We start from the raw sequence: 16124 nt of genomic DNA, 5'->3' as shown, positions 1-16124 counted from the left end.
CAATTTAGTTGAGGTCGGCTGATTGTGGAGGCCAGGTCATCTGATTCAGCACTCCATCACTCTCCTTCTTGGTCAAATAGCCCTTACACAGCCTGGAGGTGTGTTGGGTCATTGTCCTGTTGAAAAACAAGTGATAGTCCCACTAAGCCCAAACCAGATGGAATGGTGTATCGCTGCAGAATGCTGTGGTAGCCATGCTGGTTAAGTGTGCCTTGAATTATAAATAAATCACAGACAGTGTCACCAGCAAAGCACCCCCACACCATAACACCTCCTCCTCCATGCTTTATGGTGGGAAATACACATGCGGAGATCATTCGTTCACCCACACCACATCTCACAAACACACGGTTGGATCCAAAAATCTCAAATTTGGACTCCAGTCCAAAGGACAAATGTCTGCCGGTCTAATGTTCATTGCTCGTGTTTCTTGGCCCAAGCAGTCTCTTCTTATTGGTGTCCTTTAGTAGTGGTTTCTTTGCAGTAATTTGACCATAAAGGCCTGATTCACACAGTCTCCTCTGAACAGTTGATGTTGAGATGTCTGTTACTTGAACTCTGAAGCATTTATTTAGGCTGCAATTTCTGAGGCTGGTAACTCGAATGAACTTATCCTCTGCAGCAGAGGTAACTCTGGGTCTTCCATTCCTGTTGTGGTCCTCATGAGGGCCAGTTTCGTCATAGCGCTTGATGGTTTTTGCGACTGCACTTGAAGAAACTTTCAAAGTTCTTGATATTTTCCGTATTGACTGACTTTCATGTCTTCAAGTACTGATGGACTGTAATTTCTCTTTGCTTATTTGAGCTGTTCTTGCCATAATATGGACTTGGCCTTTTACCAAATAGTATCCCCTCCTACCTGGTCACAACACAACTGATATGCTCAAACACATTCAGAAGGAAAGAAATTCCACAAATTAACTTTTAAGAAGGCACACCTGTTAATTGAAATGCATTCCAGGTGACTACCTCATGAAGCTGGTTGAGAGAATGCCAAGAGTGAAAAGCTGTCATCAAGGCAAAGTGTGACTACTTTGAAGAATCTGATTTGTTTAAAACTTTATTTTGGCTACTACATGATTCCATATGTGTTATTTCATAGTGTTGATGTCTTCACTACTATTATACAATGTATAAAATAGTACAATGTAGGAAATAGTAAAATACAATGTAGAAAATAGTAAAATAAAGAAACCCTTGAATGAGTTTTGACAGGTAGTGTATATTTGCAAAATAAGTATTACGTGAGTCAATATGACTATGACAATATTGACACTATCAAATGGTGTTTACTGTACATACTGAGACAGCCCCCTCATTTGAATGTTTTATTCTGAAAAGTGGAATAGTCTATTGAATGGTGGGTCTCCAATAAACGTACATACTACTTGGTAAGTGCTACTACTTTTTATTAGTTACATTAATCAGTTTTGTATAGGTTTGTAAATAATGTACAATTTGTATATTAAAAATGATGTTTCTTTGCAAATGTTCATTCTTTGATAATGAAATACATGATTTAATACTGTGCTTCAAAAAATTATAATTGTTACAATCTTAACCACATATATGTATTTAGGTAATACCATATACTCAATATACTGTTTACAAGTACTACTGTAGGTTGAATGCTGTAGGGTGGGTGCATGGGACTTTACTTTGGCCCTCATCTTTTTTCCATATCTTGGTACAACTGCTGATTGCGGTTCTGGTGTTGAGGGGCCACATAAGTAGCAAGTCATATGAACCAAATGAGCCAAACAAGTTAAACTTGATCATTTGCAAAACGAAATTGTTATAGCAATGATTATTTTGCGTGTTTGGTTTGTTTGACATCTGTTTTAACAGGATAGCACTTTTGGCATACTGTACAGCAGTATAAGTATGGCATTCAGATATGATATGGTCCTATCATATCTGTAGTGTTTTAGCAACAATCCTCTTCAGAGCAGCTAAGTGAACCTAAAATAGACCACTAGCTAATAGCAATCACTGTCCTCACTGTTCTCAGGTTTCTTCCAGCAAACCAATAAGCTCTTTCTGAGCGAGCAGGCCACTGGTGTCCAGCTCAAGGAGTTTGTACGCAAAAATGCAGCCAATGCTCTGTCTATGGCCAACATGCTTATGGGCATGGCCTCTATTCTCTGCAGCCTGAACGGGTGAGTGAACATACATTTCAGTGTCTGATTTAAGAAACTATAGTATGGATTGAATGTTTCTACTAGTAAATGGATTTGTAAGTGGCAGTATTATGTTACAGTAGCGTACATCTTTGTTAATCTGTGAGGCATATTTTTTTTCTAAACAAATTTGATTGCCATATTGACAGTTAACACACACATGTCCTGCCAAACAAGCTGAGCTGTTGAGGGAAGACCAAGATTAATACAAGCAGCTTAACAAGGTCAGGTCATCTGGCCTTTAGCTCTAAAACATAATACAGCACACTTCAAACACCACCCTTAAAGCGTTATTGAAGTTAAATAATATACACTCGTGGCCAGTTTTTATTAGGTATACCCATCTAGTACCAGGTCAGACCCCCTGTTGCCTCCAGAACAACCTAAATTATTCAGGGCATGGCTTCTACAAGGTGTAGCATTCAAACATTGCTCAATTATCAAGGGACCTAAGGTGTGCCACGAAACAATTCCCCACACCACTGCACCCAACCTGTACCGTTGTCACCAGGCAGGATGGGGCCATGGACTCATGCTGCTTATGCCAAATCCTGACTCTGCCATCAGTATGACATAACAGGAACTGGGATTTGTTGGACCAGGCAATGTTTTTCCACTCCTCAAATGTCCAGTGTTTGTGTTCGCTTGCCCACTGGAGCCCTTCCTTGTTGTTTTTAGCTGATAGGAGTGGAACCTGGTGTGGTCGTCTGATGCAATAGCCCATTCGTGACAAGGACCAATGAGTTGTACGTTCCCGAGATGCCGTTCTGCACACCACTTTTGTACTGCGCTGTTATTTTCCGGTTTGTGGCCCGCCTGTTAACTTGCAACTTGCTATTCTCCTTGGACCTCTCATCAACGAGCTGTTTTTACCCACAGGACTGCCTCTGACTGTATGTTTTTTGTTTGTTGCACCATTCTCGGTTAACCTTAGACCAGGGGTCTCCAACCTTTTCCAGCAGGAAAGCTACTTCAATTTTTTCAAACATGTCATGAGCAACTTTGTTTTCCCCAAATAGGCACATTCTTCTCTCCCCTGCAACTCTTCCCTGAGTTCTTAGTGTACAAGATAAAATAGTGCACTGTTCTCTGTCAATATACATGGTTAATAAACAACTTTAAGGGGGCACTATAAAATCAACAGTTTTTTTTTTCTCTCCCAAATTATGTTCAAGTTATTTTTTTGCGGTTTTAGATTGACTTTTTTCTCACTCAATTACAATTGTTCATAGAAAAATAATTAAATGGGATGTTCTGAGTTCATGTCAGTGGTTAAATAACATTAGAATACCATTTGTTTTTAGGTCCGGAAGAACACTTTTTTGTTGTTGGTGTAATTCCCCTTTTTAATTGTATCTCGCTCTTTAATTGCATCTACAGTGGCTTGTGAAAGTATTTTTTGTTCTTATTTTTTTGCCTCACAACCTGGGATTAAAATGTATTCTTTGGGGAGGTTGTATCATTTGATTTAAACAACATGCCTACCACTTTGAAGATGCAAAATGTTTTTTACTGTGAACAACATAAGAAACAGAACTTGATCGTGCATAACTATTCACCCCCCCCCCCCAAAGTCAACACTTTGTAGAGCGACCTTTTGCAGCAATTACAGCTGCAAGTCTCTTGGGGTATGTCTCTATAAGCTTGGCACATCTAGCCACTGGGATTTTTGCCCAATCTTCAAGGCAAAACTGCTCCAGCTCCTTCAAGTTGGATGGGTTCCGCTGGTGTACAGCAATCTTCAAAAGTCATACCACAGATTCTCAATTGGATTGAGGTCTGGGCTTTGACTAGGCCATTCCAAGACATTTAAATGTTTCCCCTTAAACCACTCAAGTGTTGCTTTAGCAGTATGCTTAGGGTCATTGTCCCACTGGAAGGTGAACCTCTGTCCCTGTCTCAAATCTCTGGAAGACTGAAACAGGTTTCCCTCAAGAATTTCCCTGTATTTAGCGCCACCCATCATTCCTTCAATTCCGACCAGTTTCCCAGTCCCTGCCAATGGAAAAACATCCCCACAGCATGATGCTGCCACCACCATGCTTCATTGGGGATGGTGTTCTCAGGGTGATGAGAGATGTTGGGTTTGTGCCAGACATAGCATTTTCCTTGATGGCCAAAAAGCTACATTTTAGTCTCATCTGACCAGAGTACCTTCTTCCATATGTTTGGGGAGTCTCCCGCATGCCTTTTGGTGAACACCAAATGTGTTTGCTTATTTTTTCTTTAAGCAATGGCTTTTTTCTGGCCACTCTTCTGTAAAGCCCAGCTCTGTGGCGTGTACAGCTTAGTGGTCCTATGGACAGATATTCCAATCTCCGCTGTTTGCAGCTCCTTCAGGGTTATCTCTGTTCTCTTTATTGCCTCTGATTAATGTCCTCCTTGCCTGGTCTGTGAGTTTTTGTGGGCAGCCCTCTCTTGGCAGGTTTGTTGTGATGCCATATTCTTTAAAATAAATTATAATGGATTGAATGGTGCTCTGTGGGATGTTCAAAGTTTTGGATATTTTTTATAACCCAAACCTGATTTGTACTTCTCCACAACTTTGTCCCTGACCTGTTTGGAGAGCTCCTTGATCTTCATGGTGCTCATTGCTTGGTGGTGTTGCAGACTCTGGGGCCTTTCAGAAAAGGTGTGTGTGTGTGTATGTATATATACAGTGCCTTGCGAAAGTATTCGGCCCCCTTGAACTTTGCGACCTTTTGCCACATTTCAGGCTTCAAACATAAAGATATAAAACTGTATTTTTTGTGAAGAATCAACAACAAGTGGGACACAATCATGAAGTGGAACTTTTTAACAAATCAAAAACTGAAAAATTGGGCGTGCAAAATTATTCAGCCCCCTTAAGTTAATACTTTGTAGCGCCACCTTTTGCTGCGACAGTTGTAAGTCGCTTGGGGTATGTCTCTATCACTTTTGCACATCGAGAGACTGACATTTTTTCCCATTCCTCCTTGCAAAACAGCTCGAGCTCAGTGAGGTTGGATGGAGAGCATTCGTGAACAGCAGTTTTCAGTTCTTTCCACAGATTCTCGATTGGATTCAGGTCTGGACTTTGACTTGGCCATTCTAACACCTGGATATGTTTATTTTTGAACCATTCCATTGTAGATTTTGCTTTATGTTTTGGATCATTGTCTTGTTGGAAGACAAATCTCCGTCCCAGTCTCAGGTCTTTTGCAGACTCCATCAGGTTTCCTTCCAGAATGGTCCTGTATTTGGCTCCATCCATCTTCCCATCAATTTTAACCATCTTCCCTGTCCCTGCTGAAGAAAAGCAGGCCCAAACCATGATGCTGCCACCACCATGTTTGACAGTTGGGATGGTGTGTTGCTTTTACGCCAAACATAACGTTTTGCATTGTTGCCAAAAAGTTCAATTTTGGTTTCATCTGACCAGAGCAGCTTCTTCCACATGTTTGGTGTGTGTCCCAGGTGGCTTGTGGCAAACTTTAAACAACACTTTTTATGGATATCTTTAAGAAATGGCTTTCTTCTTGCCACTCTTCCATAAAGGCCAGATTTGTGCAATATACAACTGATTGTTGTCCTATGGACAGAGTCTCCCACCTCAGCTGTAGATCTCTGCAGTTCATCCAGAGTGATCATGGGCCTCTTGGCTGCATCTCTGATCAGTCTTCTCCTTGTATGAGCTGAAAGTTTAGAGGGACGGCCAGGTCTTGGTAGATTTGCAGTGGTCTGATACTCCTTCCATTTCAATATTATCGGTTGCACAGTGCTCCTTGGGATGTTTAAAGCTTGGGAAATCTTTTTGTATCCAAATCCGGCTTTAAACTTCTTCACAACAGTATCTCGGACCTGCCTGGTATGTTCCTTGTTCTTCATGATGCTCTCTGCGCTTTTAACGGACCTCTGAGACTATCACAGTGCAGGTGCATTTATACGGAGACTTGATTACACACAGGTGGATTGTATTTATCATCATTAGTCATTTAGGTCAACATTGGATTATTCAGAGATCCTCACTGAACTTCTGGAGAGAGTTTGCTGCACTGAAAGTAAAGGGGATGAATAATTTTGCACCCCCAATTTTTCAGTTTTTGATTTGTTAAAAAAGTTTGAAATATCCAATAAATGTCGTTCCACTTCATGATTGTGTCCCACTTGTTGTTGATTCTTCACAAAAAAATACAGTTTTATATCTTTGTTTGAAGCCTGAAATGTGGCAAAAGGTCGCAAAGTTCAAGGGGGCCGAATACTTTCGCAAGGCACTGTATATACATACAGTGGGGAGAACAAGTATTTGATACACTGCTGATTTTGCAGATTTTCCTACTTACAAAGCATGTAGAGGTCTAATTTTTATTATAGGTAGATTTCAACTGTGAGAGATGGAATCTAAAACAAAAATCCAGAAAATCACATTGTATGATTTTTAAGTAGTTAATTTTATTTTATTGCATGACATAAGTATTTGATACATCAGAAAAGCATAACTTAATATTTGGTACAGAAACCTTTGTTTGCAATTACAGAGATCATACGTTTCCTGTAGTTCTTGACCAGGTTTGCACACACTGCAGCAGGGATTTTGGCCCACTCCTCCATACAGACCTTCTCCAGATCCTTCAGGTTTCGGGGCAGTCGCTGGGCAATACGGACTTTCAGCTCCCTCCAAAGATTTTCTATTGGGTTCAGGTCTGGAGACTGGCTAGGCCACTCCAGGACCTTGAGATGCTTCTTACGGAGCCACTCCTTAGTTGCCCTGGCTGTGTGCCCCATCCATCCTCCCCTCAATATGGTGCAGTCGTCCTGTCCCCTTTGCAGAAAAGCAACCCCAAAGAATGATGTTTCCACCTCCATGCTTCACGGTTGGGATGGTGTTCTTGGGGTTGTGCTCATCCTTCTTCTTCCTCCAAACACGGCGAGTGGAGTTTAGACCAAAAAGCTCTATTTTTGTCTCATCAGACCACATGACCTTCTCCCATTCCTCCTCTGGATCATCCAGATGGTCATTGGCAAACTTCAGACGGGCCTGGACATGCGCTGGCTTGAGCAGGGGGACCTTGCGTGCGCTGCAGGATTTTAATCCTTGACGGGGTAGTGTGTTACTCATGGTTTTCTTTGAGACTGTGGTTCCAGCTCTCTTCAGGTCATTGACCAGGTCCTCCCGTGTAGTTCTGGGCTGATCCCTCACCTTCCTCATGATCATTGATGCCCCACAAGGTGAGATCTTGCATGGGAGCCCCAGACCGAGGGTGATTGACCGTCATCTTGAACTTCTTCCATTTTCTATTAATTGCGCCAACAGTTATTGCCTTCTCACCAAGCTGCTTGCCTATTGTCCTGTAGCCCATCCCAGCCTTGTGCAGGTCTACAATTTTATCCCTGATGTCCTTACACAGCTCTCTGGGTCTTGGCCATTGTGGAGAGGTTGGAGTCTGTTTGATTGAGTGTGGACAGGTGTCTTTTATACAAGTAACGAGTTCAAACAGGTGCAGTTAATACAGGTAATGAGTGGAGAACAGGAGGGCTTCTTAAAGAAAAACTAACAGGTCTGTGAGAGCCAGAATTCTTACTGGTTGGTAGGTGATCAAATACTTAAGTCAATAAAATGCAAATGAATTACTTAAAAATCATACAATTGGATTTTCTGGATTTTTGTTTTAGATTTCGTCTCTCACAGTTGAAGTGTATCTATGATAAAAATTACAGACCTCTACATACTTTGTAAGTAGGAAAACCTGCAAAATCGGCAGTGTATCAAATACTTGTTCTCTCCACTGTATATACTGAGATCATGTGACACTTAGATTTCACACAGGTGGACTTTATTTAACTCATTATGTGACTTATGAAGGTAATTGATTGCACCAGATCTTATTTAGAGGCTTCATATCAAAGTGGGTGGGGTGAATACATGCAGTTGAAGTTTACATACACCATACACCTATTTGGCGTTTACATACGCCAAATACATTTAAACTCAGTTTTTCACAATTCCTGACATAAAAATTCCCAGTCTAGGTCAGATCACCACTTTATTTTAAGTTTGTGAAATGTGAAATTATTTATTTCAGCTTTTATTTCTTTCATTCCTAGTGGGTCAGAAGTTTACATACACTCAATTAGTATTTGGTAGCATTGCCTTTAAATTGTTTAACTTGGGTCAAATGTTTTGGGTAGCCTTCCACAAGCTTCCCACAATAAGTTGGGTGAATTTTGGCTCATTCCTCCTGACAGAGCTGGTGTAATTGAGTCAGGTTTGTGGGCCTCCATGCTTGCACATGTTTTTTCAGTTCTGCCCACAAATGTTCCATGGGAATGAGGTCAGGGCTTTCTGATGGCCACTCCAATACCTTGACTTTGTTGTCCTTAAGCCATTTTGCCACAAGTTTGGAAGTATGCTTGGGGTCATTTTCCATTTGGAAGACCCATTTGCGACCAAGCTTTAAATTCCTGACTGATGTCTTGAGATGTTGCTTCAATATATCCACATTATTTTCCTACCTCATGATGCCATCTATTTTGTGAAGTGCACCAGTCCCTCCTGCAGCAAAGCACCCCCACAAGATGATGCTGCGACCCCCATGCTTCACAAATGGGATGGTGTTCTTCGGCTTGCAAGCTTCCCCATTTTTCCTCCAAACATTACGATGGTCATTATGGCCAAACAGTTCTATTTTCGTTTCATCATACCAGAGGACATTTCTCCAAAAAGTACGATCTTTGTCCCCATGTGCAGTTGCAATCCGTAGTCTGGCTTTATTATAGTGGTTTTGGAGCAGTGGCTTCTTCCTTGCTGAGCAGCCTTTCAGGTTATGTCAATATAGGACTTGTTTTACTGTGGATATAAATACTTTTGTACCGGTTTCCTCCAGCATCTTTACAAGGTACTTTGCTGTGGTTCTGGGATTAATTAGCATTTTTCACACCAAAGTACGTTCATCTCTAGGAGAAAGAAAGTGTCTCCTTCCTGAGCGGTATGACGACTGCGTGGTCCCATGGTGTTTATACTTGCATACTATTGTTTGTACAGATGAATTTGGTACTTTCAGGCATTTGGAAATTGCTCCCAAAGATGACCCAGACTTGTGTAGGTCTACAAAAAAAATTCTGAGGTCTTTGCTGATTTCTTTACATTTTCCTATGATGTCAAGCAAAGAGGCACTGAGTTTGAAGGTAAGCCTTAAAATGCATCCAAAGGTACACCTCCAATTGACTCAAATTATGTCAATTAGCCTAGCAGAAGCTTTGAACGCCATGACATCATTTTCTGGAATTTTCCAAGCTGTTTAAAGGCACAGTTAACTTGGTCTATGTAAACTTCTGAACCCCTGTAGTTGTGATACAGTGAATTATAATTGAAATAATCTGTCTGTAAACAATTGTTGGAAAAATGACTTGTGTCATGCACAAAGTAGATGTCCTAACTGACTTGCCAAAACTATAGTTTGTTAACAAGAAATTTGAGTATGTGGTTGAAAAACGAGTTTTAATGTCTCCAAGCTAAGTGTATGTAAACTTCCCACTTCAACTGTATGCACGCACCACTTTTTATTTTTTTAAACAAGTCATTTATTTTTTCACTTCACCAATTTCGACTATTTTGTGTGTTTTTAAATTTATTTTTAATTTAACCTTTTCAATTTCAGGTTGTAATGCAACAAAATAGGAAAAATGGGGATGAATACTTTTGCAAGGCACTGGAGCGAGTGAGGAATGGGCACTTTTAGTGTGCCGGTCTAGTGACGGTTCTGTACAGCTGCCACTCATTTCATGGCAGTTTGCATATAAGAAAAATAATAGATACAAATTACATATTTATTCATGATATACTTCTGCCAGGTAAGCCTACTTTGCAGTTAACATTCAATTGACAAGGTTTTGGGGAAAGTATTTCTGTCAACCCACGAGACAGTAATCACGTCAACTGGCTACACACAGGGATAGACAAATGTGCACACCACACAGACAGACTGGGCTATATTGCTGGAAATGTGCTTGGCATTTTTAAGCCAATAGTGGCTAACCAGGGGTGGGATAATGTTAATGTTGCGTTTGATTAGATAGTAGCTGGGAGCTTGCAGTGTCTGATACCTGTGATATTTGTTTGACAGTTTGCGGAAGAACACGTGAATTGCATGTACTTTCAGAATTGTTTGGTGAGCTACTCAAAGGTGAGCTGGGCTGTGAACTACTGGTAGCTCGCGATCAACCTGTTGGAGACCCCTGCCTTAGACACTGTCGTGCTAGGAAAAACCCAGGATGCTGGCCATTTCTGAGATACTGGAACCAGCACGCCTGCCACTGACAATCATACCATGCTCAAGATCGCTTAGGTCACTTTTTTTTGCCCATTCTAACGTTCAATCAAACAGTAACTGAATGCCTCGACGTCTGCCTGCTTTATGTAGCCAGCCACATGACTCACTGTCTTTAGGAGCGAACTATTTTAATGAACTGGCCACTGAGTGTATATGGTGTGACAAGCCCTAAGTAAGCAGCTAAGTAAGTAGAAGGTACAGTACATCTTCTGCCAACAAGCATCCCTCGTGGTGTGACATTATCCTAAGTAGGTCCAGTGGTAACAAACAAGTAATGCGTAGGTTATAATTGTGTAATTACAGTTATCATGTAATGTCTTAGTAATACCTAGTGATTTCTGTATTGTAAAATAAAATTCTACCCAACATTTGACCCTCATTTTCCAGCCACCAACATGCTGCCTGCTGGCTGGTCCTGATTGGCTACCTGCTGGACTTGGCAGACGGGGCAGTTGCCAGGCGACTGGATGCATGCTCTGCACTAGGTGAGTGGAGTGATGTCCATTACCAGGGTTAAACTTCCACAGACACACTGATGCACTAGCCTGAAACATGTTAGTTTGAAAATGACTATGAGAGGGCAAGACCACACAAACATATGGAACCAGGTTAGTGATGCACACAGCCCAGCCCTCTACTACAGGCACTGGTCATTATAGCTGATGGATCAAAAGGCCTAAAAGGCAACAGTTACTCCTTAAAAGACAGAAAAAGGAGGCATGTATAATGCAGAGAAGTGAATTTACCAATGTATTTACATATTTTACAGAGGTAGAAGCCGATCAGCATACACTCTTAGAAAAATCTACAACCTAAAAAGGTTCTTTGGTTGTCTCTATAGGAGAACCCTTTGAAGAACCCTTTTGGTTCCAGGTCGAACCCTTTCTACAGAATTCTACATGGAAACAAAAAGGGTTCTCCTATGGGGACAGCCGAAGAATCCTTTTGGAAGTGTAGATACAGTGCCCTCAGAAAGTATTCGCACCTCTTGACATTTTCCACATTTTGTTGTGATACAGCCTGAGTTTTAAATGGATTAAATGATCACTGGTTTACACACAATACCCCGTAATGTCAAAGTGGGATTATGTTTTTAGACATGTTTCAGATTCAACAACAAAGACCAGGGAGGTTTTCCAATGCGTCGCAAAGAAGGGCACCTATTGGTAGAAAAATAAGTGAATATTCCTTTGAGCATGAAGTTATTAATTTAACTTTTGATGGTGTATCAATACACCCAGTCACTACATAGATACAGGCGTCCTTCTTAACTCAGTTACCGGAGAGGAAGGAAACCGGTCAGGGATTTCACCAATGGTGACTTTAAAACAGTTTAACGGCTGTGATAAGAGAACTGAGGATGGATCAACAACATTGTAGTTACTCCACAATACAAACCTAATTGACAGTAAAAAGGAAGCCTGTACAGAATACAAGTTTTCTACAACATGCATCCTGTTTGCAATAAGGCACTAAAGTAAAACTGCAAAAAATGTGGCAAAGCATTTAACTTTTTGTCCAGAATGCAACGAATTTGGGGCAAATCCAAAAACGCATGACTGAGTACCACTCTCCTTATTTTCAAGCATAGTGGTGGCTGCATCATGTTATGGATGGACTTATAATCGTTAAGGACTGGGGAGTTTTTCAGGAGAAAGGAATTACGAAATACAGCTAAGCACAGGCAAAATCTTAAAGGAAAACCTGCTTCAGTCTGCTTCCCACCAGACACTGGGAGATGAATTCACCTTTCAGCCGGACAATAACCTAAAACACAAGACCAAATATACATTGGAGTTTCTTACCAAGAGGACATTGAATGTTCCTGAGTGGCCTTCAAAATCTATGGGATGACTTGAAAATAGCTGTATATACCAATGATCAACAACCAACTTGACAGAGCTGGAAAGAAAATATTGTACAATCCAGGTGTGCAAAGCTCTTAGACTTACCCAGAGTCACAGCTGTAATTGCTGCCAAATGGTGGTTCTAACATGTATTGACTCAGTGCTGTGAATACTTATGTTAATGAGATTTATATATTTAATTTTCAATAAATGTGCAAACATTTCTAAAAACATGTTTTCACTGTCATTATGGAGTGTTGGGTGTAAATGGGTGAGAATTAGTTTTAATCCATTTTGAATTCAGGCTGTAACACATTAAGTTGAGTGGTATGATTATTTTCAGAAGGCACTGTGACAGCAAATAAGAACTGGTTTTCCTTCTGAAGACCCCATAAGAAAACCTTCTTAAATGACATGGAGAATCCAAAAGGCACTTAAGTGACAGCAAACCAAACGACTTTGAATTGCATTAAGTGTACTTGCTGTCAATGCTATCCTGATCTGCTTCTATCTTTGTATGTAGTTCAATAAATTCTTCTCTGCATTGCAATGGCTTCATGCTGTTGAATTCCCTCTGCCGTAGGGCTATTTAAAAGACTGTATTATTAGGAAATGGCATAGCTAACGTTTCCATACTCATTGTTCTCGACACAGCACATTCTCAAATGATCACAACATAAAAGTACATACTTTGTACATGACAACCTCCTGTGTGCAGATAGTCACGTCTACACTACCGTGGTCGCCACGGCTGCCTGAAATAGCTCCCAGCAGGTGCACCACAATGCGTCGTCACCCGGACATTTCGGGCTTTGGCTTTGTGTCCCGACAGTATTTTTCTGCATGACTTTGCAGGTGGGTGTTGTTGTACCCCCCCCCCCCCCCCCCCTTTTTTTGTGTCAATTGAACAATCACTTTACGATTAAGCATTCTAATTCGGGGAGATCATGCTCCAATTGTCTGTTTTATCCCAATGCTTTGGGCTCTCAGCATATCTGAAATTGCTAAAATTGTTGACCCCTGTGCTGTGGAATTCCATCTCGTTCATTGGAGCTGGGGTCAAAATCACCTCATGCTCGTCGCTCAGTGAAAACATTCTCCCTGCTCAGGGGGGACAAATAGACTGTGGCATTTGGGAATGTTGTTTACAGAGGAAAGTGGCAGGCCTGAAAGGTTGACACCGAAATGTCCACTACAGACAAACACACTCACGCATGCACGCACGTGCACATACTCACACACACTGATAAGTAGGCCATTGGCATAAACAAGATTAGATAAACTTGTTTTGCCTTATGTAAGAAGGCATTAGCAGTGAACTAGCCTCACAGCAGTAACATGTTAATCTGTGATCTGTGTGACTCGAAGTTATGAAACAAATGTATAACTAGTCACTTCCTGTCTTCTGGTTCAGGTGCTAAACTGGATGATTTTGCAGATTTCACAACCTTTGGGATTGCAACTTCATTGCTCCTGAGGACACATGCCTTAATGGACAACATCCTGTGCATGTGCTATGTCCTGTCTGTGATTGTCCGACTCTGCTTCTTCTCCAGCGGTAAGGAACACCATCAAGCAGAAAAAAAAGCATGGTATCCCTTGTGAAATGCTAGGATAATAGCATGATCAATTTCTAGACAGTCTACGAAAACATCTCTTTGTGTATTTGCCACTCAGAAAAAAAACAAATCTTTGGGTATTTCAGATTCAGAAGTCCTGATGTGGGTTCTGTCTCTCTTTCTGTGGCTCTTCTTCTCTAGGCATCCCCTTCATGTACCGTGGCCTGCCATGTATCTACTCTTCTGCCATCCTTGCCTGTCTCTCCCTGCTGACCGGAGGTAACATGGTGATCCTGCGGGTCACTGCTGTGGCCATGATCCTCTTCATGGTCAACCAGGGATTCTACCCTCACGACAGGGTCCTGGAGTCACAGGCCTGGAAGAAGGTGGTCTACGCTGGAGGTAATACTCAAGACCAGTGTTTCTTAATCCTGGTCCAGGGGACCCAAAGGAGTGCACAATTTGGTTTTTGCCCTAGCACTACACATCTTATTCAACTGATCAAATGTTTGAGTTGATTAGTGGAATCAGGTGTGTAGTGCTAGCCTCAAACAACCTGCCTGAACTCACGAGCTTACATAAATGATTTGCTACACGGATCATTTATGTAAGCTCACAAGATCAGGCTGGTTGTGCGTTGCTAGTGTAGAGCTAGGCCCCCATGACCAGCATTAAGAAACATAACCAGTAGAATAGTGTTGTGGAAATTCAGTACTGAGAGAGATTTGGTCATTTCTTTAAACAATCAAGGAGCATCATAAGACACTCTGGCTTCATCCTGTCGTTATCTGCAGTTGGGTTGTTGTCTTAACCCCACGCTGACTTAGTTTCCCAGATGCAAGGATGCATTTGAGACAATGAGGAATTGTTCTACTCCTAAACTATCTCCAGTAAAACACATTCTTGTCTCTGTAATGCAGTCTTTAACCCATTTGTCAGCTCAAGCCATCTTCAGTGACCATACACCCAGATTAGCTGTAGGGAAGTAGAGTGGAGCCCATGAAAACACAGACACTAGCAGGACAGAAATGTCTTACCATTAGTTAAATATCAATTGTTAACCATCAATATCAAATAAACCAGGTAAATATGTCATTTTTCTATCACAAGAGGTAGTAGAGAGGAATTAGCTGTTGAAAAATAAAGGCGAAGGCTTGAACTGTTCCGCCTCTGTCCCACCCCCCTGGACGCCTCTTCCCTTGAGCTAAACAGCCATATCACATTCTGCGCATCATGTGTTACGTAGCTGCTCCCTTCACGTTTCTCACTTTACTCACTGTCAGTCGTGAATGATAATTCTTCAAGTTTTACCGGTGAAACATCCATGCTGCATCTGCATGTCAACCATTAGATCTCAATTAGTTACATGGGAATATGCATTTTAGATATTCTTGAATTATGTACAGTGTTTCGTGATAGAATTTTAAAGCAGGCGGTGCTAAACTGCAGTATTCTTGTGTTTTTGTTTCAATCAAAGCACATGTTATACCTAGTGGCGCATGCTGTGTAGTTTTGACCGCATGTGAGAGAAATGCAATCATTCACACAATCATCCTAAAATATCAAGACATTTCTCAAGAAATGAGTTGGCTGTTTTTGTCTTACATTAATATTAGCATATTATATTTGGTTATGTAGAATACTAATGAAACATTATGTTATCTAGCAGACATTGATTCAGCTGATCTAACTTTATTAAACAAGCACCATTCTCCATTTATTGAAACTCACTCGAGTAGCCTATTCTCTCGGGCAGCTGAACATTCTACACGTGACGGCGGGTCGTTCTTGAATTGCGATGTCATTTAGAAAAAAATGTATTTGGGAACATCTTCCCATTTTTTTAAATCAACTAATATGTCAGCTTCATGACTTTAAATAGTTTTGACAATGTTGAACATTGACATCAGTAGGAATAGAAACACCAATGATACATTTTAGGTAAATTAGTATTGTCTTAAATGGAGGCCACAGATGGTCAAATCTAAGGCCATTAAATATTTTTAAAAAGATTGACTTAAGTGATATGATTAATCACAATATGATTTCCCTTCAATTACATTGAGTAACACCTAGTGACACTTTGGATTTAGGCACACCAAAATTATCAATGGAGTCCTCCAATTTATGACATACTAAAAGGGTGTGATTAGCTAGTAATTAAATATAGACCCCTCCCTAATAACTTTGCCACTTGAGGGAATGCTCAAGGTCCTTGTATGACTGATTTTTCCACACTGCAACACC

General features: G+C 41.0%; 1 protein-coding gene across 4 annotated transcripts in view; it reads left to right on the top strand.

The window, feature by feature from the left end:
• Window positions 1–16124, top strand: part of tmem269 (transmembrane protein 269) — a 34878-nt gene that overhangs the window by 12542 nt on the left and 6212 nt on the right. For all 4 annotated transcript variants that reach the window (XM_021616595.2, XM_021616593.2, XM_021616594.2 and 1 more), the window contains 4 exons: window positions 2012–2159; window positions 10859–10956; window positions 13733–13876; window positions 14079–14279. In XM_021616595.2, coding sequence (XP_021472270.1) covers window positions 2110–2159; window positions 10859–10956; window positions 13733–13876; window positions 14079–14279 — 493 coding nt within the window. In that variant the 5' untranslated portion in view covers window positions 2012–2109. The remainder of the gene's footprint in view (window positions 1–2011; window positions 2160–10858; window positions 10957–13732; window positions 13877–14078; window positions 14280–16124) is intronic.

Source organism: Oncorhynchus mykiss, chromosome 9 (assembly GCF_013265735.2).
Source record: "Oncorhynchus mykiss isolate Arlee chromosome 9, USDA_OmykA_1.1, whole genome shotgun sequence".
Taxonomy (NCBI): Eukaryota; Metazoa; Chordata; class Actinopteri; order Salmoniformes; family Salmonidae; genus Oncorhynchus; species Oncorhynchus mykiss.
Note: the sequence above shows the minus strand (reverse complement) of the source record. Positions and strands in the feature narration are given on the sequence as shown.